The 27,349-nt window shown below is 43.6% G+C and overlaps 1 protein-coding gene across 1 annotated transcript in view; it reads right to left on the reverse strand.

Annotated features, from left to right (window-relative positions):
- The window catches only part of erfl3 (Ets2 repressor factor like 3), a 46,211-nt gene extending 20,430 nt beyond the window's left edge, over positions 1-25,781 (reverse strand). The window contains exon 1 of the mRNA XM_010735039.3: positions 24,922-25,781. Within this exon, the coding sequence (XP_010733341.2) occupies positions 24,922-24,943 (22 nt within the window). The 5' untranslated portion in view covers positions 24,944-25,781. The remainder of the gene's footprint in view (positions 1-24,921) is intronic.
- Positions 25,782-27,349: the final 1,568 nt, after the last annotated feature.

The raw sequence follows: 27,349 nt of genomic DNA on the forward strand, positions 1-27,349 counted from the left end.
GATGGGAAGGAGGCAGGGACAAACGGGCAGTCAGACAAAGTAGCAGAGTGAGAAAAGAGATGAGGAGGAGAGATTCCCAGAGCTGCGAGTCCTACTCAGCAGCAAATCAACTGACAGGCCTGTGCCAAACTAACAGTGGAGTTGCAGACTCAGGGTTTTTAATACGGGGCAAGGGCCTCTGAACAGCCATTAGCAGCAGTTGGCTAGGGCCGTGCTACTTTAAACCAACTCAGCTTTAGCGTGGAAGTGGGAAACAACCGGTGCGAGTGTGTGGGTGAGGGGGGTGAGGTCACCGTCGGCTCTGAGAGTCTGTAAAAGCACTAAAAAAAATTGAGAGACAGTCAGCATTTGCCTATAGCGCATTCATTCACAACTATACACCGGCTTCGTCTTTGTCACAGCTGCTTGGATAAGTGAAACTGCCTGAAGCGCCGAGCTTGGGGAACAGAGAGAAGACAGAAACACAAGACCAGGAGGTGGAGGGGTGGAGGGATGGAGGGATAATAAAAGACTTGGACGGTGAGACAGAGAGAAAGTAAGAGTGAAAAGGAGGCAGAGAAAGAAAGGGGAGGGTGGGCTCCACAGGAGGAAGAGGAGGAGGAGCGTAATCAGAGCCTATACGCCTGAATCCCAAAGTGTCTGGACTCTTCCCACCAAGTCCATTAAAAATTCATTAGGCCAATACTCGAGGGAGAGACTCGAGAGTGAGACACAGGGAGAGGAAGACAGGGGCAAAGGAGAGTGACAGAGAGAGTCAGGTTAGAGATACAAGGATACATCGAAAGGGAAACTTTTTCTCTTTAAGATTTTTTTTTTCAAGCTTTATTTGATATAGACAGCTTAAGAGTGACAGGAATGTGGAGGGAGAGAGAGAGAGAGAGGGATGGGGAATGACATGCAGCAAAGGGCCGCAGGTCGGATTCGAACCCTGGGCCGCTTGCAGCAAGGACCGAGCCTCTACCAACACCAATATTCACTGGCCAAAAAATATTGTGTGGAAATTGTCCACAGTTGCTCTAGAAAGTCTTTAAACGATGTATTCAAATTGCTTGTTTTGTCTGGCTCTGAATCCAACGTGCCCAAATATTCAAATTATAAATCATAGCAGACTAAGTAAACCATCAAATATTGTCTTTTAACAGGCTGGAAGCTGAAGGGAGTTTTTGGGCCTTTTTTTGTTTAAAACAACAAAACATAAACACTTAATCATCACAGTGAATTTTCCTTTAGTGCATTTATTGTTACAGCTCTAACTACGAGTATCAGTCTTTGGTTTCACGTTATCAATTTGTACACAGAGAGAGAGAGCGACAGAGAGAAAAATGTTTCTGCATGTGGCTGCATGCTTTTTTTGCTTTTCATGTCTATTCAGGACCAAACGGTGGGACCAGACGTTTAAAGATACCACCAGTGGAAATGTCTAGTGGAGATGCAGATTAGAAGAACAACAACTGTTGACTGTTCGGCTTAGTTCCCATTTTTTAAATTTCACACGAGTTTACTTTAAATTCTGGAGAACTTGAGTCGGATAACATGATAAACAAGTAGGAAAGTTATTATATCATTGTGGTTTTACGGTAACGAGTAGATATTACTGGAGAAATGTTTGGTAAATAATCCAGATGAAGACTAATTTCACTTGGAAGAATCATTTTAGGCCTTTTTTTGGTCATTTTCTACTAGATAGTGATAGCAGAGAGGGACAGAAAGGGGACTGGGTTGGACTTGAACCTGGACCACTGTAGTAAGGACTTGACTTTATGATTAGTGCACTACAGGTGAGCTACGAGGAAACCCTGAAACTTTTAGGAAACACGCAACATGCCAAAAACACGCAGCTCAAGTCTTCTTAGAAGTCTATAGGTCCTTACTTCGTGCCATATAGCTGCAGAAGAAAGGGAGAGAAAGAGCAGAGAAGAGAGTGCTTTGTGGCCATGGAGGGGCCAAAAATAGCGCCACACACACTTACACACACACTGGGGTTATTGTTCAACACTGGGGGAGAGAGAGAGAGAGAGAGAGAGAGAGAGAGAGAGCGAGCGAGAGGAGTGAGAACACACAACATGGATGGGGAGAAGAGGGAAAGTAGAGAAGTGCTGAAGGAGGAAGAGGAGGCGGGGATGAGGGAACAAGTAGGACAGAGAATGAGAAGGACATGACGTAAGATGAACAAATTCGCCTCTCTCTCTCTCTTTCTCTGCCTCTCTCGTGGCTCGCTGATGTATAACCCGTCCTCCAGCGAACAGATAGACGTCTTTTCCAGGAAATTGTAGGGGAGGAGCAAGAAAAGAGAGAGAGAGAGGGGGGTGAGGGGGTCGTCCATTGGGATCCTCTCTCCCAGAACAAGCTCCTCTCCTGAAGCCCATGCTCGACTGCTAGACTGTAGACCGGCTTGTCAAGTCATGACATGGTTCAAACATCCATTAGCTGAAAAAAAGGCTCGTGGAAGAGTGTGTGTGTGTTTCATGGTTGACTCTGAAAGTGCACACGTGGGGAATAATGACTCAGCACTTTTTTTAAAAACACAAATCGATATATCCGGTGTTATTCTTTAAAGGCTACAGAGTCAACTTGCAGTGATTTGAAACTTGTAGAAACCGTTAATCCAACACAGTGAACATTTGGTGATATGCGTGTCTGTCAAAGTGTGGAGAATGTTAAGTCTCTCGAGGGGGATTTGAGATCTCTAATTTTAACAACACAACTTTGACATGACAATAAGGAAGTTCATTTTCACAAAGCAGTGGAATAAATATAGATCACTGTCTGCCTGAGAGGTGAGAAATCATTAAAAGAGGTGTTAGAAAATGATTGCGAAATGTAAAATATACCTGATTTGCAGTTATGGGACTGAAATGTCTGTCACAAGCTATTAAGCTTGAGAGAAGGTTCAACTAATTAACCACTAGTTAAAACTAACTCAATGAATATTTGATCACCTCTGACGGGGTTGCCTGGTTTCCAAGGAGGCTGGGCCCTTAGTTTTAGGCTGTGAGTGGTCTCGCGACATATCACATGGGAGAACACACATGTAACTAGCAACATGTACACACAACAGGTAGGTATTCACCTGGGAGCTCTAAGAAAAGACACACACACACACCTATCCAGCTTTTTCACACGGGATCTGGAAAACTAAAAGAGCACAAAGTCACTGATGTGACAGATGTGTGTAGGACAAGAAACGTGAACAACAACAAAAAAAAACACTGTCCACGCACAAACACACCTAAAGCCCCGAGGCACTGCACCTGATGCTCGCTCTCTCTCTCTCTCTCGCTCTCTCTCTCTGGACAACTGGACTTTCACTCAATGTGTAATCACACTCATAAACAAGCCTGGTGGGAGTGTGTGTGTGTGTGTGTGTGTGTGTGTGTGTGTGTGTGTGTTCCCCAGAGTGTGTTAAGAACAGCAGAATAATATTGTGTCAGCGAGAGAAGAGTCCTGTTGCTCTCAGGGCACTGTTAGGTATATTTACTCTCACCAAAGTGACGCACTGCTCCCAGGACATTAACCGCTCTCCATGGACATGCACACATACAGATACACACACGCACTGATTCTACATGTTGCAGGCCAGCGTGCAAAGCGACGTGCGTACTATATGTACTCGCGTTATATGGTTTTAGCTCGTCAATGGTGTGCTTTAACTATTCTTGTGATCCCTGTGAAGCATGGTTGGCTTTAATGGCTGGCAGATAAACGTCATCTGATGCTCATGGAGAGCATTTTAGATCAGGATGCAAACATTTCAGAGATCTAAACTCAGGGTATCTTCCAACACGGAGTACTGAAAATATGAGCAATGACAACCGATTTAACAACAGAATCAAAGTAAGCATCCGTATGCACTTTATTGTTGTTCAGGAGACATGTGAGAAAACGTGAAATCTATTCCTGCAAACACCTTACAAGTCATCTTCATCTCTTTATTATCATCTTTATTTAAAAATGTACAAGTTAGCTTGACAAACGGCTTTAAAATGGTCAGGGAAGTGTAAAGTCTTGTGTAATTTTTCCCATGATATGCTAATAATTTCCTTCAAAGTTACTTTTAGGGAAAAGCTGTTAAGACATAACACAACCATGTTACAGGCCACAGGCGCCTCTTTTCTCTTTCACTCTGTCGCCCCACCTCACAGGCCCGTGTTAATGTACTTCTCTAGCCAACAGCTTGGCAGAGAGCTGCCGGCTGACACTTCACCTCTGGTTCAACAACACATTGCCTACACTCACTATTGCCTGTAAGAGTGCGTTAGACTGTGCGCTCACACACACACACACACACACACACACCGTGTGTAGGAGCGCAAACGGGGCTTTTGACGTCGAGTCAAGATTATCTTTTAGAAATGAAACCATCAGTCAATGAGTCATCTGACTTATTAGTAATTCATTTTGAAAAATTCAGTCATTTTTGGTTCTAGTGTTTTTTGTGCTTTTGTTATGAACGTTAATAAGATGTCAGTTTTAAGAATTATACACTATTTTCTGACATTATACACAAATTTAATTGACAAATATTGTTACCTGCAGCCCTATTATCTTTGTAACACTGAGTCAGTGTATTTAAAATAATTTTAATAACATTTAGACTTTGAAAAAGTACTTTTGAAACCATAATATTTTAACATTCGAGCATAAATAGCACTGGAGTAATAGAATATGTGACTATTCTGACCTATGCTCCTCCACATTATGCAGTTAGACTGTCACTGTGTGCTTGTAAGGTCAATGGGTGACTTTGTCATGCTGGAGTAAATTAGATCGAACCATATAACTGTCAGGTGTGTGTGTGTGTGTGTGTAAGAGATAGGTGGTACTTTTGGGAGGTGGTTTCCTGGAATGTGCCACTAGAGCGGGACAGGATGTTAGCAACTGTTATGCACCACAACAACAGATCTGTTTCCTGTGTGTGTGTGTGTGCGCGCATGTCCATGCATGTCGTTTCAGATACACAATAAAATCTGGCTTGAATCAAAACTCGGGTGACACAGAGGCAAGAATACAGAAAATATTCAGACACGATTGTAAAAAAAAAAAAAAAAAAAAAAACAGGTGGAAAAGTGACGCACTAGATTATCGTTCGAAGAAATGAGCATGCACTCATATGCATAAACAACTACTGACCTGTATGCATATTCATACACTCACTTAGGTGTGTGTGACAGTGGGTACTCTAGAAAAGCCAGAATTTCCAAACCTAAAAACGACGGCGTGCCGACCTACTGAAAAGATACACTAAACCAGAAAAACAAGTCCACAATAACAGCTACAGACTAAAACACTGTGTGTGTGCGTGTATTTATGTGTGTTATTGTGTGTCAGTGCTGACTCAGTGTGTGTATGTGTTTGTAATTCAGCCTTCACAACGCAAACTCTCCTCCATTCTCTTGCCTCTCTCTCTCTCTTTCTCTCTCTGTCTCTCTCTCACTGTATCCTAGCAACCAGACACTTAAGGCCTAAAAATAACCCCCCAGAAACGAACAGAACAAAAAAATAAAGCATAAACGGGCAATTAATCCTTTCAAGCCTGGAACACGGACTCAAATAGATCAGGTATTAGAAAGGGGAAGAGCAGGGCAGGAGAGAGAGGGGGAGGGAGAGAGGGAGAGAGGGAGAGAGAGAGAGAGGTAGAGAGAGAGAGAGAGAGAGAGAGAGAGAGAGAGAGAGAGAGGAGTGGGAGGCTGAATCTGCCAGCAACAGGTAGTCGTCAGGAGACAGACTTCTGCGCTACATGACAGTGTTTGTGCATAATGTGTATGTGTGTGTGTGTGTGTGTGTGTGTGTGTGTGTGTGTGTGTGTGTGTGTGTGTGTGCCCACTAGCCTTGGCTGGGAACAAGACAGAACTTTTCCACCCCTCTCCAAAAGCAGGGGCTGCTCAAGGCAAACAAGGCTGCAGTGTAAACCAACCCAGCGGCCCTGCAACAAGCTGGCAACAAGTCGTGTGTTAAACAGAGTCTGGGGAGAATAACACGCCGCACGTCAGAAGATCCAGCGAGGCCTTCTCCCTTTCTTTGATGGCGAGCACTTTTATTGTGATTTTCCTTCACTCCCCACCCCTCCCGCATCCTACAACATTATGAAATAAACAATGTTATGAAACAAGGTAAAAGAAAACTGAGTCATGAACACACACGTACACAGAGGCCTGCTGTCTAGCGTCTGAAGCTAGACACATACCGCGGTGGATTAACATTCTGGATGCGTGATGGCAAGTGAGAGACAACGCAGCTAGACACCTGATCTTTACATCAGACAACTAACAGTTCAGGAGTTCTTGTTCTTTTTTAAATCTGATCAGGACTGTGATATGTAAGTAACAATATCATTTCACAGTAATTTCTCCAAACTACCAAGATGACATTGTATCTGGCTTCTTCACTTGAAATTATATACGTGCGTTTAAGTCCTTCCTCGAAGTAAAACGGTTATCGAGTTTCTCATTTTAAAATAGCTGTCTAGTAGACAGACAAAAGTATCTTTAGTTTCTACACATTTAATTTTTACTGGAGGTTTGTGTCAATACTCGGGCTGCAAATACGGGCTGTTTTCATTATGGATTTTCGATCAATCAATCCGTTTTTTAGGCTCCAAAATGTCAGTGAAAACAGTGAAAACGCCAAGCACACAGAGCCGAGGCGCAGTGTTTTTCAAGTCAACTTTTTTGTGAAAGTAAACTCTAGTCCCAAACTCAAAGATGTTATAGAAAAAGACAAATCTTACATTTGAGATCCTGCAAACAGAAAATGTTTGGTATTTTTTTTAAATCACAATTAAATGCAAAGTTGTTGCAAAGTAAATTTGTCTAATTAATTAATTGACAAATCGTGACAGCTCTAACTAAAACCAACTTAGCCTCATTTTAATTAGCCTGGATGGGGTAATATTAAAATGTGTCAGATTTGTTTCAATGAACAGTGAACTCGTGACTCTTGGTCTTAATGTTCAGTGAGGACTTTTAAAAACCTTTAATGGAGCAAACTCTTATGCATGCGAGCCCTGAAGGACATCATATGCTCAAATATAAAAGGTAATATTTGATGTTCTCTGGTACAGCTGGTCCTTTGTAAATGAGACAGAACTATATACAGTGCTTTGAATTCTCAAACCTTTTCAGGTGATCAACAATGTGGTGAAACTTCAAGCCATTCAGTTTTTCAGCGATCTTGGCATTCACATTTTTCTCTCATTTCCAGAAATAGTCTCACTTTAATCAAGGACCTTGCAAATGGCTTGAGCATTTATCGTCTCGACAGTGATTTGTCATTGTAGCTGTGATGATGTGCTCGGCTCATTCTTTGCAGACATTGCACCTAAAACTATAAAGCTGTTTTGACCTGACCCCGAGCTTTTGAGGCAGTAGATAAGAAAATGATTAAGGTTGTTCTGTTACCAGTATTGGAAAGGCTAAATCCAACGAACCTAAACCAACAAACATAAGGAGTACTAGTCCATCAGAGTTAGAGTAAGTCTGGTCATGTGTGCTGTGCCACCACCGGGCATTGACAACCACAGCTTAAAGCAAAGTGGAGTTGATTTCCCAAAATGTAACATTAGTCAGAGCTCTCACTTCCAAGCTAGACAATAAAAGAAAGTTCTATGGTGTTCGTTCTTTGTATTCATTTCTTTATGTTCTACGAAGGGTTTAACTTGAGTCAGGAAACACAACAATGATAACAATAGAGGGCCAAAAACAGAGTATCAAATCTGATACAAGCACGTTAAAAATACTTCAGATCAGAACATTGGTTGATTAGATAAATAGGAAAATTGATAGATGAGTAAGCTGGTGACTCACCACTTGCCTAAAGTGTGCAGGATTAGTGCAGTCTGTACAAGCTGAACAATAACCTTTATGCCCTTTAAGGACATATTGTATTAACAGTTCGTCCATATTGAATGGAGTGTGCTGCACAAATACATGATAACCTGCAGGAGGTCAAATTGTTTGTATTTATGCAACCTATGACATAATCTGTCAATATTTTTCTTTTACATACAAACAGCAGAGCACCAGCGGGCTTACATAATTTTTAATTCCCTCTTTTAGTAGTGCAGCAAGCAGCTGGTGCTCTACATCTCAGAAATCGGACCGAACAAAGCTGTACTTTAATTGCGACAACACAAAATGTGGCCGTGACTTCTGAATAAAACGCACAATGATTATCTATTTAGATTCGAAAAGTATGGCAGTTGTGTGCTTTCTTCTTGTGATTTTTGTGCTCTGCTGAAGAATCTAAGTGAAACGCAGTCCCTGATGATGATGATGTACTAAAAGGACCTAAAATACGAGAAGCCCATTCAGATTTTTGTTAATCCCTTATAAAGCTCGCTACATGCTCATTCAGGAAAAGCATGTCTCTATCCTTGAGTCTCATTTTATTATACTGCTACCTGTCTACAATACCTGGCAATTATACGTGATACAACTTTGTGTTGAAAATGTAGGATCCGCATAACATCAACAAAAAAGAGGAAAGAACCATACAAAACATTAATGTCATGTGTTTGCATCCCCTGCCAGAGACGCGTTTGGTTTTTAGCACTAGAGCTTTCGATACTTACCCATCTGTCGCTATGATGAAAAACATATCAAAAGCTATTTATTAATAAATTCCTACATGTTCAGCTGGAGCTAACTTTGAACACACACACACACACACACACACACAAACTGTACTATGTAAGTGTGTTTGTGTGTGTGCGTGCCTCTTGTTATGAGCTAGGTCATGTTGTTCAGACCTCAGAGTTGAGAGTGGAATAGGTGACGAGCCCCGGGGAATTATGTTTTTCTCCGGTACTACTCTGGTGCTGCTAACTGTGCCGATGATGGCTTGCATTCACCAGGTATTCACTGTAAGTAGTGCACACATGTGAACACGCACAGTGACCTAGAGTGTTTTCTGCAAAACAAAGGCGACTACAGCATTTAAGCGGCACCGGTTTTTGACGAGAAAAAAAAAAGTACACCGACTGTGCTGGAAAAACAACCTCAGAATATCACTTGTTGACCAAGTCTGCATGCTCGCATCCAACGAATACACATATACACACACTCCCTTGTAGGCTATGTGATCATCAGGGGAGAGGATAAACCTTACTTAAGGGTGAAGCAGAGGGCTGGTGGCCTGGTATTCTAAACAGGCCCTTGGGTGATGAGTGAACAGGGGACATCGGCGGCTTGCCAACCGACACTGTTGTCCTTAACACCTTCCCGCTGCTTGGGGGAGAGCAGCTTTGGAGCTGTGCATAACATCCAGCTTTCGAAGTGCTAATAGACGGGTAATTACAAAAATTAAGGATGGGAAGTTTCACAGCAGCGATTCAAGATAATGGTGAGAGAAACAGACTGTAATACGTCTGCCTCGAAAAGCGGACAAATTTATCGAAACTGGGGCTGCTTTAACCGAGAATTCCCCATTACATACTTACTCCACATCTAATTTTGATAAATAAAAAGACAACTGTGCTGTTACTGCAACACAGTTTACAGAATTTAATCTCACAAAACTGTAATAAATAAAAAAAAGGTTCCAACAACGGAGCATGCTGACAAACAATCACCATCTCTGATTACCTCTGCTGCTCCTTAACGCATTAAATTAATTTCACACTGGCCCACACTCTCGAAACATCATTAAACACAGGGCATTGCATAGCAATACACGCACATTCAAAGTCTCAGGCAGGCGGTGGTAGACTTTGTCCCCTCAGCAGTTCCTGTGCGTCAGCAATGTGTGTGTGAATAGCACCAAAAATACACACTACTCTGCTAAGTCCCATCAACCTATTCTTTCCTCCACTTTTAGTCTATTTCTCCATCAATCCCCCCATCCTGACCGGCCCTCACCCCTCCCGTCTGTGTGTGTGTGTGTGTGTGTGTGTGTGTGTGTGTGTGTGTGTGTGTGTGTGTGTGTGTGTGTGTGTGTGTGTCCAACCCTGTGCGCTTTCCTGCCATTCTTCTATCTCATCTAATTTTAGATGAAGGAAAAAGCTCTGTCCACATCTGCTAGTCATTCTTTAAGAGGTTTGTGTGTGTGTGTGTGTGTGTGTGTGTGTGTGTGTGTGTGAGGATGGAAGAAAGGAAACAAAAAAAAAGGGGGTGCTGAAAAGGAAATAAAAGGAAAGGTATAAAACAACCAGGGTAAAGCCTGAGTCACTGACACAACAAGAACAAACGTCCATCATGACTAAAATACAATCATTTAGATTTAGAGTGTTTCCTCTGCATTCACTTGACAGTGGTGAACCACAAGAGCAACAAGCTGCCATCACAACTAAAGAGAATGCGCAAAAAAAACAACTAAACATTATAATTTTGCTCAATTTGCCCCTGAAAAGCACAGACAAATGTTGAGGCAGAGTGCTTGGAAATGTTGCTCTCTTTAATGTTCATAAATCATCCAAATGGGAATAATTTGTAGTCCGAAACAAAAGACGGAGGGAGAATGCACAAACCCGTGGTTTTGACATGGCGGCCACAGGAGAAGCTCTTTTCCTCCGTGGGAGTGTGCAACACATTCCTTTTCTTCAGGAGCTTTAAAGATTTACTTTAGTCAAAATTAAAATGGACAAAAAATAAGGAGTTCATTGAATTAAAATGAACTTATAGTGTATTTTTTGAAAACAGACATAACTAATTTTCTTTAACACTGATTATTTGCTTGTCGTGACTTGGTTCTCGGGTACCATCTTAGGTCTAGGTAACTGGCTTATTTTCCCCCGACACATAAAACCTGCAAGAGTGGTGTTTACAGTGGTGAGTCATTGGAATGGCAACAACACATGCCGGCTGATTCAGTAAATTCAACATTCAGCATGTTGTCATGTCGAACACAGATTGTAAAAATATCAGATTTACGTCTGCAAGAGGCTACATGCGTCTGGAAAAAAAAAAAACCCAACAAAGACTCATATTGTCTCGACTAGTGTGCGGTGACATGATCGTCTATCACCCTAGATGGACGTGGAGTAAATGTCCAGAAAACACACACACGCACACACTACACAAACATACACATAAGGATCCTGGCAATCGCCACTGTGCGTCACAGTGGGCTGTGAGGGGGACACAGAGGGCAGAGCACAGCGTGTTTATGTGTGTGTGTGTTTATCCCGTCGTAAACAGGGACAAGAGACACATGCCGTGTCACCGCCTGTCACCACTTTCTCTTCTTCCCCCTACTGTTATCACCCTTCATTTATTTTCTCCTGTATTCCAGCGAGCCACGCTCGCTGTGTTCTCGCCCTCGTGTTGCGGCCCTTCGCCTCGTCGCTGCCTCCCTCCTCCTCCTCCTCCTCCTCCTCCTCCTCTAGCTCTCACCCCACTTGGTCAGCTTGTTAAGCATGTCTCCTAAAGCTGATTAAGTAGTGTTGATCAGCCTTATGTAACATTCACCTCGCACAGACGTCGCTGCCAGCCAGCCAGCATATTGTCTTTGTGCCTGAGAGAAATCAGAGAAGGAAGTTTTGCTTCAATGGACACAGCTCTGTGTGGAGTATTTGCAGTTGCAGCACACACATGCACAAAAATTCTTTACGTGCGTATTACAGTAACAAGGCATCTTCTTGGACTGCAGCCAGGCCGGCGCATGATCTTATTGTCATGAGCACATTTGGCAACAATGATGGAATGTGCACATCATCATGGTTTCTCCAGGTGTGTGAAAATGGGTGTGCTCTTATTGCGGGCAGTGGCGATAATCGCTGCTTACCCCCCCCATAAATGATGAAAACCATCTTTACAGTCCACATACATGCACTTAAACACTGTGTTGGCGGTGCCCGTAAACAAAGCCCTGCATCCAGATCTCATTAATTGGTGGAGTGATTGAGTTAACGAGGCAATGCAGCACAGGCGCAGGTTAGGAAGGGTCGGGGTCCAGCTCCTCTTCTATCTCCTCTCCTGGTTTGCCTCATGGGGAAAGATTAGAATCCTCAGCTGGAGCAAATAAAGCTGGACAACGTTATGCAAGAGCCCAGGAGAGGGAGGAATAGAGATGGAGAGAGAAAGGCTGATGATGATGTAACTTGAGAGAAGAGCAAAATGCAGAAATGACAGGCGGGCGAGGAGGAGAGGGCGCTACAAAAGGTGCGTGACAGGAGGCCTTGAAGCGGCTGACCTTTCAAAATGACCAAGCTCTGTCGCAGCCTTGTTGTATGTACCTTACTGTGTTACATGGTGCCAGTCACCCATCTGCACAATGGTAGCCAATCCGCTCTACCAGACAATGAGCACAGCAGTAAACACACCCAGAGGCCAGTCCTCTTCACTCACTCACATCCTTGCCCCGACCGCACACAAAACCAGACTTCACAGTTTAAGGTCAAACTGTGTGTTATATTTGGTTTCATTATGTACATAAGTGGGACTGTGTTCCTGATTCAACCTGCAGTGTGGTTCGGACTGGCCTGCCAGACCCAGAAAAGCAGGCAGAGGTTGTGAACGCCATAAATGTAACTCTCATAAAAGGCTTAAAAAAAAAAAAGAGTTTTCAAAGTATATAACTGCAACAGGTCATGCGTAACACTTCAACTGTATGCCCCATTGCCTTATCAGTACAGTAAGCGATTGTTAAACCAGCGAGCCGAGCTGAACAGATAATCGTGACATCAAACCATTTGACAAGTACTGTGTGGGAGCAAATTAAATGAACTTTAATTCCACAAAGTAATCTTGTGAAAGCTTCAAATGACTGACAGAGAAATTATTAGGCGATCAGTGATTAATTCTTTCATTGATTATCCAAATAAAAATGGAAAACATTCTCCGGTTTCATCTTCTGCTTTTGCTTCGTTTCGTATCATTATAAACATAATATCTTCAGGTTTGGACTAAATGTTGAATGTTACCTTGGTTTCATGGTTTTTACCTTTATTGGACAGTTCACAGGGCTGGCAGAGAGTGCAAGACGAAAAGAAGCCGAGCTGGACAAGAAACCAGGTTGATAAAGTTACACGTTCACCTTAAACCACCGATTCACCCCAAACAAAATGTCCTACTTCCTCCACAAAATGTGATAGAAACATTTACATAATTCAAGAGTGCAGGGCTCAGGATTACACAAAACCGTCTTCGCTTCCACGTCCTACCATACTCGCTTATCTTACTACTGCTGCTGACTGGGAAACCTTTTTAAACACTGGTGTAAAACAATACAACTCTTTGCCCACGTGTCTATTTATTATATCAGACGCTACACTCTGCTAATTGTGATTTCCTTTTCCCCAACGAGGCTGGTCTCTAAATGTTACTGTTGGAAAATTGTGCATATAGAAAAAAAAACAACAAATAACAGGTGGAGAACAAAACAAGAGGGAAGGAGACGGAAAAAAAAGAGAGAAATTAATGAGGTATGGGGAAGGAAGGAAGTTCACAGAGATAAAAGAGTGACTGGCAGAGAAAGAGAGGAGGAGAGCAATGAACTTTCTCCCCTCCGTCAGTGTTGGATGGTGTTATGTAAGAGCTGAGTGTACACACACCGATTACCTCCGCTTGGTGGAACTCATAACGCTACCTCACTGTATATATGTATGTATGTATGTATGTGTGATGTGTGTGTGTGTGTGTGTGTGTGTGTGTGTGTGTGTGTGTGTGTGTGTGTGTGTGTGCGGGGGCTGGTACGTGGGTATGTGTGTGAACGTACAATGGTGATACCTCTCAGTTACATTTGGCACACAAAGACGCAAACACACGTATTATGCAGTCGGCATACATACAAACTATTGTCCCGAGCGCTGATTCAAAAAGCGCTCAGATCATCTGTCCAGGGTGTAAGATAGCACGGGGGGTTCCCCAATGAAGTGACAGCTGCGCTGGCTTACGGTTACACCTCCACAATACCAGTTTGATGACACACGGACACACACCCCACCACCCCCGCCTCCTCCACAATAGATCAGAGTAAGTGCATTGACACATACGTTTTAAGGAAAGATATGAATCCTTGATCTCGGAAAGCACTGCAGCGTGTAACTCGTGTCTGTATTAATACTGTGTACGCAGCAGAAAGGTTGCAAGACTCCTTCAACGTGAACAAGAGGCATCAACAGTGTCCCTTTCCGTTGTAGTACTGTTACTTAAAGCAACACTGTGCAACTTTCCCACCATAAAATAACAGATTTTAAATCATTTGAATGCTACATTGACGTGTAATCAGGTGAATGGCGTCTGTGCCATTCCTACTCCCTGCCTCATACGCCTATTCTCACGCTATGTAACGTTGTGCGAGAAGTATGTAACACTTTACGGCACTGAGTCACACGTCACCGACTGTTCCACTGATTCTGGTGAAACTGGATCATATCTTCTGGAGAAAATTATTTGTTTTTTTTCCCTCTGATGTCCTCCGGCTACTCTGACTCAACTCTCACTGACTGACAGTAAAGTAAGCTACTGCAAACTGCTGCTGTTAGCTCAGTTTATTAGTCGGAGACCGTGGAGTGTTTGTACCACAGGTGCTTTGGACCACCTAGAGAGGGAGGTTTTCAGCACGCAAACGAGGAGCAAAGACCTTGTCGCGCCAGAAAGGGGGCTATGGGAAAGCAGGCGACGTAATCGAGCTCAAGACACGAGAGGAAAGTGACGGAGAAAGAGGAGGACGGGTGAAGGTGCAAGAGTACGCCAGACTGTGACTGACTTTTGGTTGTTGGCGGGTTTCGTGAAATAAAAGGCTGAACGACAGTCACCGAAGTGAACGTCTTGTTGTATAATTGGTAAAAAATTATTAATTACTATAGACATCTACTTTCAAACCCCTTTCAAGGCTTTGATTCACAAAGTTTCAATGATTTCAAGGATCCATGGGAACAAAGTATTGGCAATTGGCATGCATGATGGTAACAAACCCAACCCTGTATTATACAGAAACAAGTTTACACATCAGTGAGTCACACACACACACACGCACAGATCCCACGTTCCCACACACACCTCTGCACTCTGCCTCTTCTAACAGCTGTGTACCGTGTACCTTTGCACAGAACCCGACTAATACTCGGGCCAGACGAACACAATAACCCTACTAACACAACACCCACACACATACAGTGAGGATATAAGCTGGGGGCCAGACGCAGAGTAAACTGTGTACGAGAGTGAGTGTGTGTGTGTGTGTCTGTGTGACGCTGGTTACGTGTGTGTGTGACTGACTACAAAGACCCTTGTGTATATTAGTGCGTGCATGGGCAAAAATAATTCACTGAAATTGTGGTTACAACACTTCTAATTCATTTTCTGTACTCTTTCTGTAGCCTGCAGTCAGGAACATTATATTTATGATTGGCATCTTTTGGCAAGCTGCACTTAGGACTTGTTTCCAAGGTAACATGTATACAAAGTATTATTTAGCTGTGACACACATGCTGACAGTTAAAAAGCAGACAAGCCGTGTTACAGAAAATATGTCAACGAAATCTGTTTGACTAGATCCACAGCTCGTCTCTTGTCATACCTTTAAATGAAGAGTTTTAGATGACATGAAGTCACAACACCCTCATCTTGATTAGCTTTTAATCAGTGATACGTGTGACCACTTGCTTGGATTTCAGAGCCGCCCTGTCTTTCACCTAATTGCTTCTTACTAACCCCGATAACCGAGCACCTTATGTCCATTTTCCTCCCCCTGCATCATACTTATGGTTGTCCCTTTTTTAGCTTGTCATCTTTGCATCCTTCCCTTTAATGCTCCGTAAATCCCACATGCCGCTCTTGATCCATTCTTCCCTTTCCCTCTCACCCTGTGACTGGTCAGGGGATCTAGCTCACTGTTCTCTTCATCAAAAGCTTTAATCCCCTAAAACAACAATCACTGTGTGTGTGTGTGTGTGTGTGTGTGTGTGTGTGTGTGTGTGTGTGTGTGTGTGTGTATGTGTGTGTGTGTACAGTAGGTCTATATGTGTGTGTGCGCCCACCCGCATGCAACTGCCTGGTTGTTACATAATTTCACTGGGCCACATCTGATGCTAAAAATGGACATGGATAAAAACTATTGTGACCGAGGGCAGGGCTACTGTACAGAGGCAGCACACATGTACCCACAGACAGCAGCGGGGGATGGACAAGCTTCTTAACCTCGATGTCACGATGGGCGATGCAGATTTTAAAGCCTTTTCCCTTCATCAATCATCTGTCATGTTAGCGTGTAATAGCAGATCATCATTAAAGAATTATAAGATTAAAACGTGGGTTATTTTTGCAGCTCAAGCACACGTGACTGATTTTTAAAAAAAGAAGGTTTTATCAACATGCAGGACATAGATAAAGTACAAAAATAATATGGGTTGTCTCAAGTCAAACTACAGGCTGAAGCCTTACTGGTTAATTTAAGAAAATGAGGTTATCTGTGTAGTCAGGGAGGTCATTAGTGCAGTCTGTACAGTCTGCACAGTGCACTGTTTAAGAAAATAACTCGGTGGATCAGTTTAGCAAAAGATAAAAAAGGAACCACGCTGGACAATTTGGATGAAGAGAAGAAGACTACAATCACTGCGCAACACTTCTCCGTTGTGAATAATTAACTCAAACTTTATACACACCGACAGTATTCGAAGAAGCATAAAATCTTACTTAAAACAGGATCGCATCCAACGAAAGTCAAAACACTGTGTTAGGTCATGCGTGTTACGTGTACGTAACACTAAAACAGAACATAGTGTGTCCACGTTCACGTAGGGACAAACTCTTTAACAAATATGTGTGGGAGCAGCTGTGTGTGTGTGTGTGTGTGTGTGTGTGTGTGTGTGTGTGTGTGTGTGTGTGTGTGTGTGTGTGTGTGTGGAGAAAGATATGCTATATGATGTGCAGCACTGATGGCCGGCTTTGTCATTAAAGTTTAATCACTGTGCTTTCCTATAAATACCTTTCCAATGATCCAATACATTATTCAGTTTCTCTCAAGCCAGCGCACACACACACACACACACACAGATACACAAGCAGAGAAACACACAGCCACACACCTGGGGGAAGGAAGTCTTAAGAACGTTTAAGAGGACGATGGCCGGTGGGCCAAAATAAGAGTCGGATGTTTGTCCTGCTGTGAGTGCAATCTTTATTCTGCCCGTGACCACACATCTTGGAAGGAGCCCTTGGCAGTATGTGTATGTGTGTGTGTGTGTGTTTGTGTGAGCGTGGACATATGTTCAAACTGCTAAATGCACCGAGGCCAACTTGCACTTGATACCAGCTTGTGGTCTAGTCTGACTTTCAGCTCATATTTTGAGTTTTTATTGGAATTTCAGACTCGGGGAGCGCCCGTCGCCACCTACTGTTGATGCATTTTGACAGTGACTGACAGGTTTCTATACTATTCGGGCCATGTTAGCAGACATCCGTGCTGTATCTGGTCCTCGAGTCACGCTGGCTGGTAAATCAGGGTGTCCAGTGAAAGAAAGAGAGACAGGGTAGGGTGACATGAAGCAGGAGAGAGGGGAAGAAAAGGAGGAAAGAGGAGGAGGAGGCTAATGGAAGAGGAGCTGCCACCGGGGTATTAGCCCATGGATTGGTGACACAGAAATGATAGTGAGAGGGAGGAGAGGATGGTGGGATGGGAGGGTCAATCGATGCTTAAAAAGGTTTCACTCCCCTACAGGGACATGTGCATGTGTGTGTGCACAAACAGACAACAAGTCTGCTTGAAATGAAAACACTATCTCGCACGATTCATGGCTCCAACTGGCTCAAAAGTCTAGCTGAAGAGCAGCGTCCAACGACAGGCAGAGGGTAGATTAGCAATCGCTTGGTCTAATTTAGGCTGAGACAGCGAGGTTTGTGTTTCGAAATCGCAGTATAAAATACAGCGCTTACGTGTGGAGTTGTCCAGAAGGATGAAATTAGATCAAGCAGTCAGGGCCGATAAAAGGCAGAGGATGTCTTTTTTCCACCTATCACTTTCCCCTCACACACACACACACACACACACACACACACAGTTTGCTACTGCTTACACTACCGGACAGACTCCTATTTGGCTAGCATCTGTGCAGCGTTAGTGTGACCGCACATGTAAATAATCTAGCTGGTATTAAACGAAGAATGAGCTGGCTTTTCTAAAATTAACTAAAACTCAAAAGTCTAAAAAAAAAAAGGACTCAACCTTTTGTTTTCCACACAGAAACATGTTTTACCTCCCGTTCCCACCTAAAGCCCTGCCTTTCAAAACGCATGAAACTTTCTCACTGACATAGCAAGCTGTGACGAGTTGGCTCAAAGTTCAAAATGAGACTCTGACGTACGAGAGAACAGGTCTGAACATGGAGAGGGGGAGAGAGAGAGAGAGAGAGAGAGAGGGAAACAAGAGATAAAAAAACAGAGAGACAGACAGAGCCGGCGCGGTGAAAGACAGACAGGCAGAGGTAGAGGAAAGACTGGTTGAAAAGAAAACTCCAAACGTGATCTTGCATTCCTTACATGGGGTGCAGGGAAGAGAGACGAAAGCGAGAGGCGAGGAGAAAAGAGGGAGGAATGGGGGAAGGGAGAGAGGGGAGAAGGAGGAGGAGGAGGAGGAGGGTGACAAGAGAGAAAGTTTAACTTGGCGCCAGACAGAATTTCAATACCCGACAGTCAACCACACAGACACTCGCGCAAAATATCGACACTATGCGAGTGGCACAGAAGTCCTTTTGGTGACTTCCCATCGTCCGAAATTAGATTAGATATTTGCCCTCCACCCCCCACTCCCTGGGTCCAGCACAGAAGCAGATTCCCAGATAAAAATAGCCAGAGGAACTATTCAAACACTGCTGCCTTTCTGAAGGGAGTGTCTGCTGACTGCACTGGACTTAAGGGGTTAGAGAGGGGTTAGGAGTTCCACTCACAGCCTCCCTGTATCAGAGGGCCTGGGACAGCCCAATCTCTAATCACACTTAGACACACACACACACTAAATGAAGTTCAAATTACTGTGTGCAAGTCATCATTTCTTCTGTTTTTTGCACAATTAACAAGAAGAAAATATGACAAGAGAAGTCTGAGGTGCATAAAAACTTCTTACACACTCAAGAGATAACAAACCGCAACAGCAAATGCCAAGTTACCACTACTGTACATGATTAATAATGGATTATTATACACCATTAACCATGCGATGTAAGTGCAGATTAACACTAAGTGCATACGCTGACTGTCTGATTGTCCTTTTAAATAAAGAGACACTCACCTTACACACAAGACTTACAGAAAGTACAGAGGCCGTATTAAAGTTCAAAGCGCAGAGAGTTCGTTTTAATTCATGGTGTGCGGAAGATCCGATCCCGTTGTTCTGATCCTGTCGGGAATGTACATCAGTAGCCGCGCTGTTAATGGAAAGATGCCCTCGGCGTGACCAGTATTATTGGGGTTAATCTAAGAAGATTAGGAGTATACATTACAACACCGCTGTTTGGCAAAAACAGACACCGTTGGGTGCAGCGGCATCAGTGGAGGATTATGAGAAATTACTGTGTGTGTGTGTGTGTGCAGCGTCCACGCAAGCCCAGGTGGCTGTGGTGTGGTTTAGAGGTGGAGCAAGGGGAAAAGGGGTGAAGGAAGAGGTAGCTTCATGACTGATTGACTGACTGACTGTTAAGTGCTATCATGATCTCGACAGCTTACACCATGATTATACTCCAACCGGAGAGAGGTGACACTCCAGGCTCTAACCTAAAAGGACAGGTCATTATGTTGTGAGGATCCAAAATGAAACCTCTCATCTGGAAGGATCAGAGGAGCAGAGTTACCCGATCTTCACTGGTTGGTGTGTGTGTGTGTGTGTGTGTGTGTGTGTGTGTGCGCACGTGCATGTGCACATGTCATCAGACTCAGATCAGTTTCAATGGCGCCGCCATCACCGAGAAGCTGTTATACATACGCCCACGAGCACTGACGTATGCACTTTGTTCACAAGTAATACCTTTAACGCAGCTGCCCACCCTGTCTCCTTCATATACACTTGATATTCTTTTACAATAACATGCCATTCTGCGCCTCAATACCGAGTCACCTCTACAACAATGTGGCTCTGTAAACTCCCCATATTACATTACAATACACATGCATGCGCAAACACAAACAGCTGCTGAACAGCGCAGGTCAATCCATGCACACCAACACACCCTACTGCATTCTCAACATGAATTTTGATACCCATTTGAAAGGAGAGCCCTCCGCGTGTGTGTGTGTGTGTGTGTGTGTGTGTGATGTGGGGTATGTGTGCATTCTCAGGCCGCTAGCTTTCTAAAATATTTTACTTTTTCATCTTTATTTATTATTTTGATAGCATTCTTCAGATCGGTTTTTATTCACATTGTCCTTAGGAGGTATTCAAACTATGCCTGTATATAAATGCATGCATGCCTTTGCAAGTCACTGAGTGAGTGAGTGTGTTCAGGAAAGGTTTGCAGAGATAGTAACTGTTGTGTTTTCCCCCTCATGTGTAATGCAACACAGCCGGCAACTATTAACCTTCTAAGCAGGAATGTGGGAGGTCCAAGAATTCCAATAAAAAGCAGCAGTGTGTGCGTGTGTGTGTGTGTGTGTGTTCTGTATATGTGTACTCACACATGTGTCGCTCAAAGTGTTAGTTATCTGTCAGCGGTCCATCCCATCCAGACGTGCAGCTCGTTACAGTCCCTGACCAATAGCCAATATGGTCAATTGGGGTCATGCTGTGGCTACAAACCAATGGCACTGCGGTAAAACTAGGCTCAGACATACACACATTGCCTGGGGGCACATTTAGTTCTGCGGCTGTGTTATCAGCGTAAAAAAAGTGAGTTTTAAATGGCGCTCTACAGTGTCCAACATCCCAACAGAGCAGCTGATCAAACAGGTCTGAGAGGCCGATAATCTATAGGACGCAATGGCCATATCTGAGGTTAATGTGCAGGTCCCTGAGGGCAAGGGGGGCAGGGGGGGAGACAGGCCGCCAGCAGTGCTGCACAGCGGTCAGAAGCACCCAGGCCATCAAGGGTAATGCTGCCTTGTTGGCTGTGGTCTCCCCTGGTCTCCCCTGGTCAAGGGCGGCACAGGACTAATGGTGGGGAGGTCCATTAGTGTCGACTGGCTGAGCACATTGTTCCCTTTGGTCACATTCCTGGCTAAATACAGACATTTCCACAACTGAAGGCCCCCTCTACCAGAAGTCATTTGTCAACTTAACGTCACAGGCGACCATATTGAAACTTTTTTTTACGAAGAACTGTTGTGACAAGGAAAAGTGGGCCACGCTTGCCTCTGCATTGGGGACGCTCATTCTGGCTGTTCTGAAAAATCGATCTCTATAATATTGAGCGTAAAATTTTAAACCCACAGTTTTGTCAGCAATGTCCGTGCCTTAATATCTTTTGTAGTATTCCTAACAGCTGATATGTTCATACTAGCGACCTAGCGCGTAAGAAAATGTGCCAGCTTTTTTTCAGATGGAAGATAACCAGTTTTCAGTGGATTCAAGCTTAAAACGTGTTGGCTGAGTCTGATCACAGCGGCACACTGTCCCATAAAGCAGGCTGTAAAACTGTATTGGGATAATCGGAGGTAGTGGTTTTGCTGTGGTCAGCACTGCGAGGGAGTTTTTACAGATAAGGCTAATCACTGCGCTTATCATCGCGGCGGTTGTGTGTCGAGATTGAAAAGCATATGCTCGCAAACGCACACATAAACTCGCACGGGGAAAAGGTGAAATGCTGCCCTCTCAATTCCTTGCTCGCAATCTACCCTTTTGTCTCCTGCCCTGCCACATCATAAGGCAGGACTGTGTGTGTGTGTGTGTGTGTGTGTGTGAGACTGAGTGTGTGTGTGTCTAGAATAAATGGTAAAATGGCTCCACAGCATGTCAATCACTCTGGGGAAGCAGCACAAAACAATCCTCGTTAAACTACGTAGTTGAATGACTGATGGGAAATAGACTGGGATACCCACGTTTAATTCACACACACACACACACACACACATGTGTGTGTCACACACAGACACACATGCAGAAGTGAGGTCTCTTCACTTGTCAAAAGCACCACCAAACTATGAGCTACTCCGCACCATTATGAATACAATGAGAGGTCCCTGGCCCCACAAGTCCATACACAATCAGCCCGAAGGCCTGCCCCACTCCCACCATTGTCCCACACTCCACACACACACATACACAATGGCCACTCCAGAGCCAGGGGTCCCACTATGCAATTCTGTCGCACAAAGACACACACCAGTCCTTATCCCGTCAGAGAGAGAGAGAGAGAGAAAAGAATGACAGTGCTGCTAGAAGAAAAATCACATCCCTTGGGTAGGGATGGAGGAAAACAACTGAAACACAAAGTGCAAAGTGTGTGTGTGGTGAGGGTGTAGATAACATATTCGGAAGTGAGAGACATAGGCAAGTTATTATTGCATGTGTCCTTATCGCCAGAGCTTAATGAATCATTAGCACAACACACAAAAAAGGTGGATATATGACTGTAGACGAGACGGAAAACATACCACCAACTCCCTGCGTGGTGACTAACGCAACCTGTAGAATGCTCTGCTGCTTTCCGCCAGACTACATCAAACACTACCAAAGACCAGGTAAACGGCAGTGATTAGATAGAAACAGAAATTAAATCACATACTTTCCAGCATCACAAAAACCAACACCGGTCTTCCAGTAACGACAGATGCAGCTCCAGCCCCAGCATTTCCTGCTTCTTCATCACATCACTTCTCTATCTCAGCAGAAATCCTATCATCAATTCAGGGCTAATGAAGTGACTGTGGAAAACAGAAGTGCAAGGGGAAGTGTCCGGCGATAGAGAGACTCAAGCTCCATGGAGTCAGTATCTTACCATATGGGATGGCTTAATCCTACATCACCAAACATTCTTAGAAGGGATGATTACATTTTTCTTTTCTTTTTTTTATCCCACACACATCCGTGCGCCGTTATATCCCCTTTTCATTCAAGAAATGTGCTCGCTGTAAACGATGGGATCTACACACAGGTTAAGGGTTAAAACCTGTGTCCTGATTGCAGCAGCAGCAGGAGATCAGACAGATCAGGACAGCACCGCGGATTAACCAGTTCAATAATTCTGTTTAAAGTTGCTGGTAGAAGATCAGATTTGTCGTCGGATAGATTGAGTCGGTATGTTTACAGACCACTGCTGAAAGGATTAATCAATTAGTTCATTTCATTTTGATATCTGACAAAGAACTAGATGAAAGTCACAGCGTCATGGGGGGCTTCTGCTTTGACGGAAAGCAGAAGAAACAGAGCTGAAATGATTGGTAAACTATCAAGCAACTTTATTATTATTGATGATTAACAATGTAATATAGTATAGACCGCTGAATATCTTTGGGTTTTAGACTAGGTCAGGTAGATTTTGAAAGGCATTACTATCTTATGACTTTTTAATTAGATAAAAGTAATCAGAAACTGTTGAAGCCTGCAAAACTAAGTAAGCGGTGCACAGACTTAATTGTAATTGTGAGGGGTCGTATGGCAGCACACAATTCACACGGCAGGACCACTTAATGTTCTTTACGTCCGTCGAACACATGACGAACATGCTACACAAAACAAACTGCGTGTACATCAAATGCCATAACTTAAGCTCAATCAATTTTTAGTACCTTCCCAGAAAGGGCTTAAGCTATCTGCAGCCACACAAACACTGGGTTCCTTGTAATAAAAGGGCTACTTGTGGTGGGATGTGGTGTGATGTCATGGCAGCCTCCTCGGGGCTGCTTGCAGGGAGTGGGTGTGTGTGTGCAGGAATGTGGAGGGCTGAGGGGTTGAGGGGCTGAGGCTGGGTGCAGCGGGAGTCAGGAGGGGATAGGGTGGGGGAAGGGAGGGGTTTACGTCCCAAGTGGAAAAGGGTGCCACACAGTTACACACTCTCTCACACACACACTCACTCACACACACGGCCTCATGCTAAGTGCTTACCAGTAACAGCTTAGGAAGTAATCGTTGCTCCCACAGGAAAAACAACTGATTAAATACTTTATGTATTTTGTTTCACAAAGAGAAAATTGATAAGTATTCTATACTTTTGAGATGTTACACTCTCAAACTCTTGTGCTTTGAATTCTGCCCGATCATATCCACCGATACAAGTCAAACAAATGTACTTTTGTCGCTTAAATAAATTTTAAAAAAGGGTCATGTCAGGCAAATTCTTTCTGAGTGTCAGGAATTATAAACCGAAAAGCTGGCACAAATTATACTACTTCCACTTCCTCCTTTCTGTAAAAAAAAAAAAAAAAAAAAAGCCTTGCCTTCCAGTGAAAAAAGAGCAAGAACAAACTTATGCAAGCATTTCAGGAATTAGACTAAATGACACACAGAGACCTCAGCTGACTACTGGAAATCCCCCCCTCCTCTCTCTCTCTCTCTGCTCTCACATCAATATACTGACAGGACAGGCCAAGTACCTGACAAATACATGCTCAGTTATTGGGTTAATATGAGTTTTGTTAGATCCAATCACCTCCACAACACTATCAGAGAGAGAGAGGGGTTCTTTAAAGTAACTTATCAACGCGTCTACATGTGTTTGTTTTTCAGGTCAGGGAGTACAAAAACACGCTCACACAATGCTTCTAGGATTGTTCTGTGAAAGGTGCTTGGATGGTGAAATTAGGTTGTCAGGGTGACACGGAGGATGTCGCTGTAACAACTGTACAGTAGTTTAACCACTTCCTCTTGAACCTTGAGTACAGTACTAAACCTGCACCAGATTTTTTTTTTTTTTAAGACTCGTATCTATCTAAACCACGGACTCCTGCTCTGATCCCGAACAGCTCAAATCAACAGGTTTTCACATCCATCGCCTTTTTTTTTCCGGATCGTTCATTAGTCAGCAATGCAGTGAACTGTTAGCTTTGCCGACAAACAGCCACGGCGAATAAACAAGAAAGACAATGGTGGATTAAAAGAAAAGAAAAGGAAAGAAAAACTTACCAGAATCTCCAGGTGTTTTCATTCTCTCTTGCTTTAAAGCTAACGTTACTTAGCAAGCGGGCTAAAGTTGCTAAATAGGATGAATTCCACAAAGTTGGCTTGTGGAAAGAAAAAGTCAGTCTCTCGGCCTCTCTTCCTCCCCCTCTCTAGTTCCCAATCTGGAAAACTAGGTGAAGATACACGGCAAACTTTTGTAGCTTCAGCGCTTCTCTCTCGCTCTCGTCTCGAGCCGCCGCGCTCCCCCTTCGGTCCGTTTATAACCGGCTCTCCGCCAACCGACCGACCGACCGAAGAGAGGCTTGCTTGGCTTGGCTTGGCTTGGCTTGGCTTGCTTTCCACCGAGCACCTCGCTTGTTTGGTCCGTGCCGTTAAAACTAGCAGCAGCGTTTAAAATCTGCTCAAGTTTGCGGCGGAAAACGGCCAACCGTCCCGACTCGAGCCCAACCGAAGAGCCGTTTTTTCTCTCTTCTAAACAAGTTCTCTCGCTAACTGTCCGGTAGCTGTTTACTCCGTCTCAACCGCATCTTCGTCGCTGTTTGACATCTCTCCTCCGCGAATCTTTCTCACTTCTTTTGACAGATATTAACGTTAGAGAGGAACCTCTCTTTCTTTAACAGACTTTTTTTTTTTTTTTTAAGTCCTCCACTCACTCTCTCTCTCACACCATTCAGCACTAGTCTCTCCTCCCCCCCGTGCCTCTCTCCGTCCTCGGGGTGTCGTGTTTCGCTCGCTCTCTTCTGGAGCGGGGCCCGCCCACACTGACGGGAGAAGGAGGAGGAGGAGGGGGGGGGGGGGGCTAACGTGGCGAGTCACGCCCACTCACCACGAGCCGGGGCCCGGGCTGGCGTCACTGCAGCACGCGGCGTTGCCCTGGAGACCGCCACAGCGCGCTTTGCCGTGGTGACATCACATCCGAGTCCGAGAGGCGCGAGAGCGGCTCAGCAACAGCTCACGGTGTCCATTTGCGTCAATCAGGGGGTTAACGGCTCTAATTAGGCTTCTTCATATCAGGATAATTACACTTATTAAATCGGCAAATTAAATATGAAAGCGTCAGTTAGTGATTAACACTGAAAACAGGAAATTCAAACTGAGTATTACTGCGTATCTTATCGAGTCAGCCTCCTTGGTATGACTGTAGTGATAAGAGCAGTTCCTTTACAGAGAAAAACACATGCAGAGTTGTACTTTAATTGCACCTTCACTCAGATGTCTGTGTGAGACTGTTTTCACATTCATCTGCTGAAAGGGGGGAAAGTTTCTCTGAGCTCACCTTAAATCTGAGTTCAACACATATACGTATAAGCATTATTTTGTGACAAACAATCATCGATCATGCTCCAATATTCAACAAGTGTGATGTAAAAACCTCAAACATTCATGGCATAGAGGCTAGTACACCGACAACAGACTTTTCAGTCCAGACCAAGCAGCAAGTGCAGTGCTGGGAAATGAAGTCAATGTGGAAGTGCCAAAAACTGTAGTTTCTTGAGTAGCCACTTGAGGCTGGCTACAGAACATTTAAACCTCCATAAGCCCCCATCTTAAAATGTCCTACTTCACAGCAGAAATAAACATGTTTACAACCTGGTCTCACAGTTTTGGTCTACAGCTAATTTCCCAATTCATTATAACTATACTGAGTCTTGTTTTTTTTTATATAACTCACCTGTTCAGATTATATTAAGGCTTAAAGTTACACAGCAGGTCCGCTAATTTCTAGATTAGCCAGTAGGTGGCAGCATATTTTCGGCATCAAAACTTTTTTTTAGATAATGATCAATGTTATGGCAGTTCATCCACTGGGGACCATGAACATACCTGTCAGATTTTGCCCACTACGTCCAGTAGATGTTTGGATATTTCACTGGATAAGTTTGATGCTAGAGGAAAAGTCAGGGTTTTGGCATTGCCAACAAAATTAGTTTTCATCCTATGGCGATCATGAATATATGAACCAATGACAATCAATTCAATAGTTGATTAAATATCTCAATTTGGATTGGTTATTTGTAATTTATTTCTATTTCCTGGTAACCCCCAGTTCCCTATATTTAACTACACGCACATCAGCAACCATTTATTTTTACCCTTATTTTTAATTTCTCCTGAAATGCGTAGGCCTCAGATCAAAGCAATGTAGACCAACAACTTCTTCACATACTGTAAAAGCAACAGAATAAAAAAGAAAAAACAAAGCTTGTGGTTAATTTAAATATGAACCTGCATCCTGTTCTTTTTCTCATAGCACTCACTCTCTTTTCCTCTTTTTTTTTTAATGTGCAGCTGACTGTATCTGGCTTTTAACTTAAAAACACACACATTAGTACATTAGTATATGCTGCATGTATCCATGTCCATGTGCCTATGAAGTGCTTCAGTGTGTCATTTTTAATAAATTAATTTGTTTATTTATTTTTTAGAAACT

This window comes from Larimichthys crocea, chromosome XVI (genome assembly GCF_000972845.2).
Source record: "Larimichthys crocea isolate SSNF chromosome XVI, L_crocea_2.0, whole genome shotgun sequence".
In the NCBI taxonomy this organism is placed as follows: Eukaryota; Metazoa; Chordata; class Actinopteri; family Sciaenidae; genus Larimichthys; species Larimichthys crocea.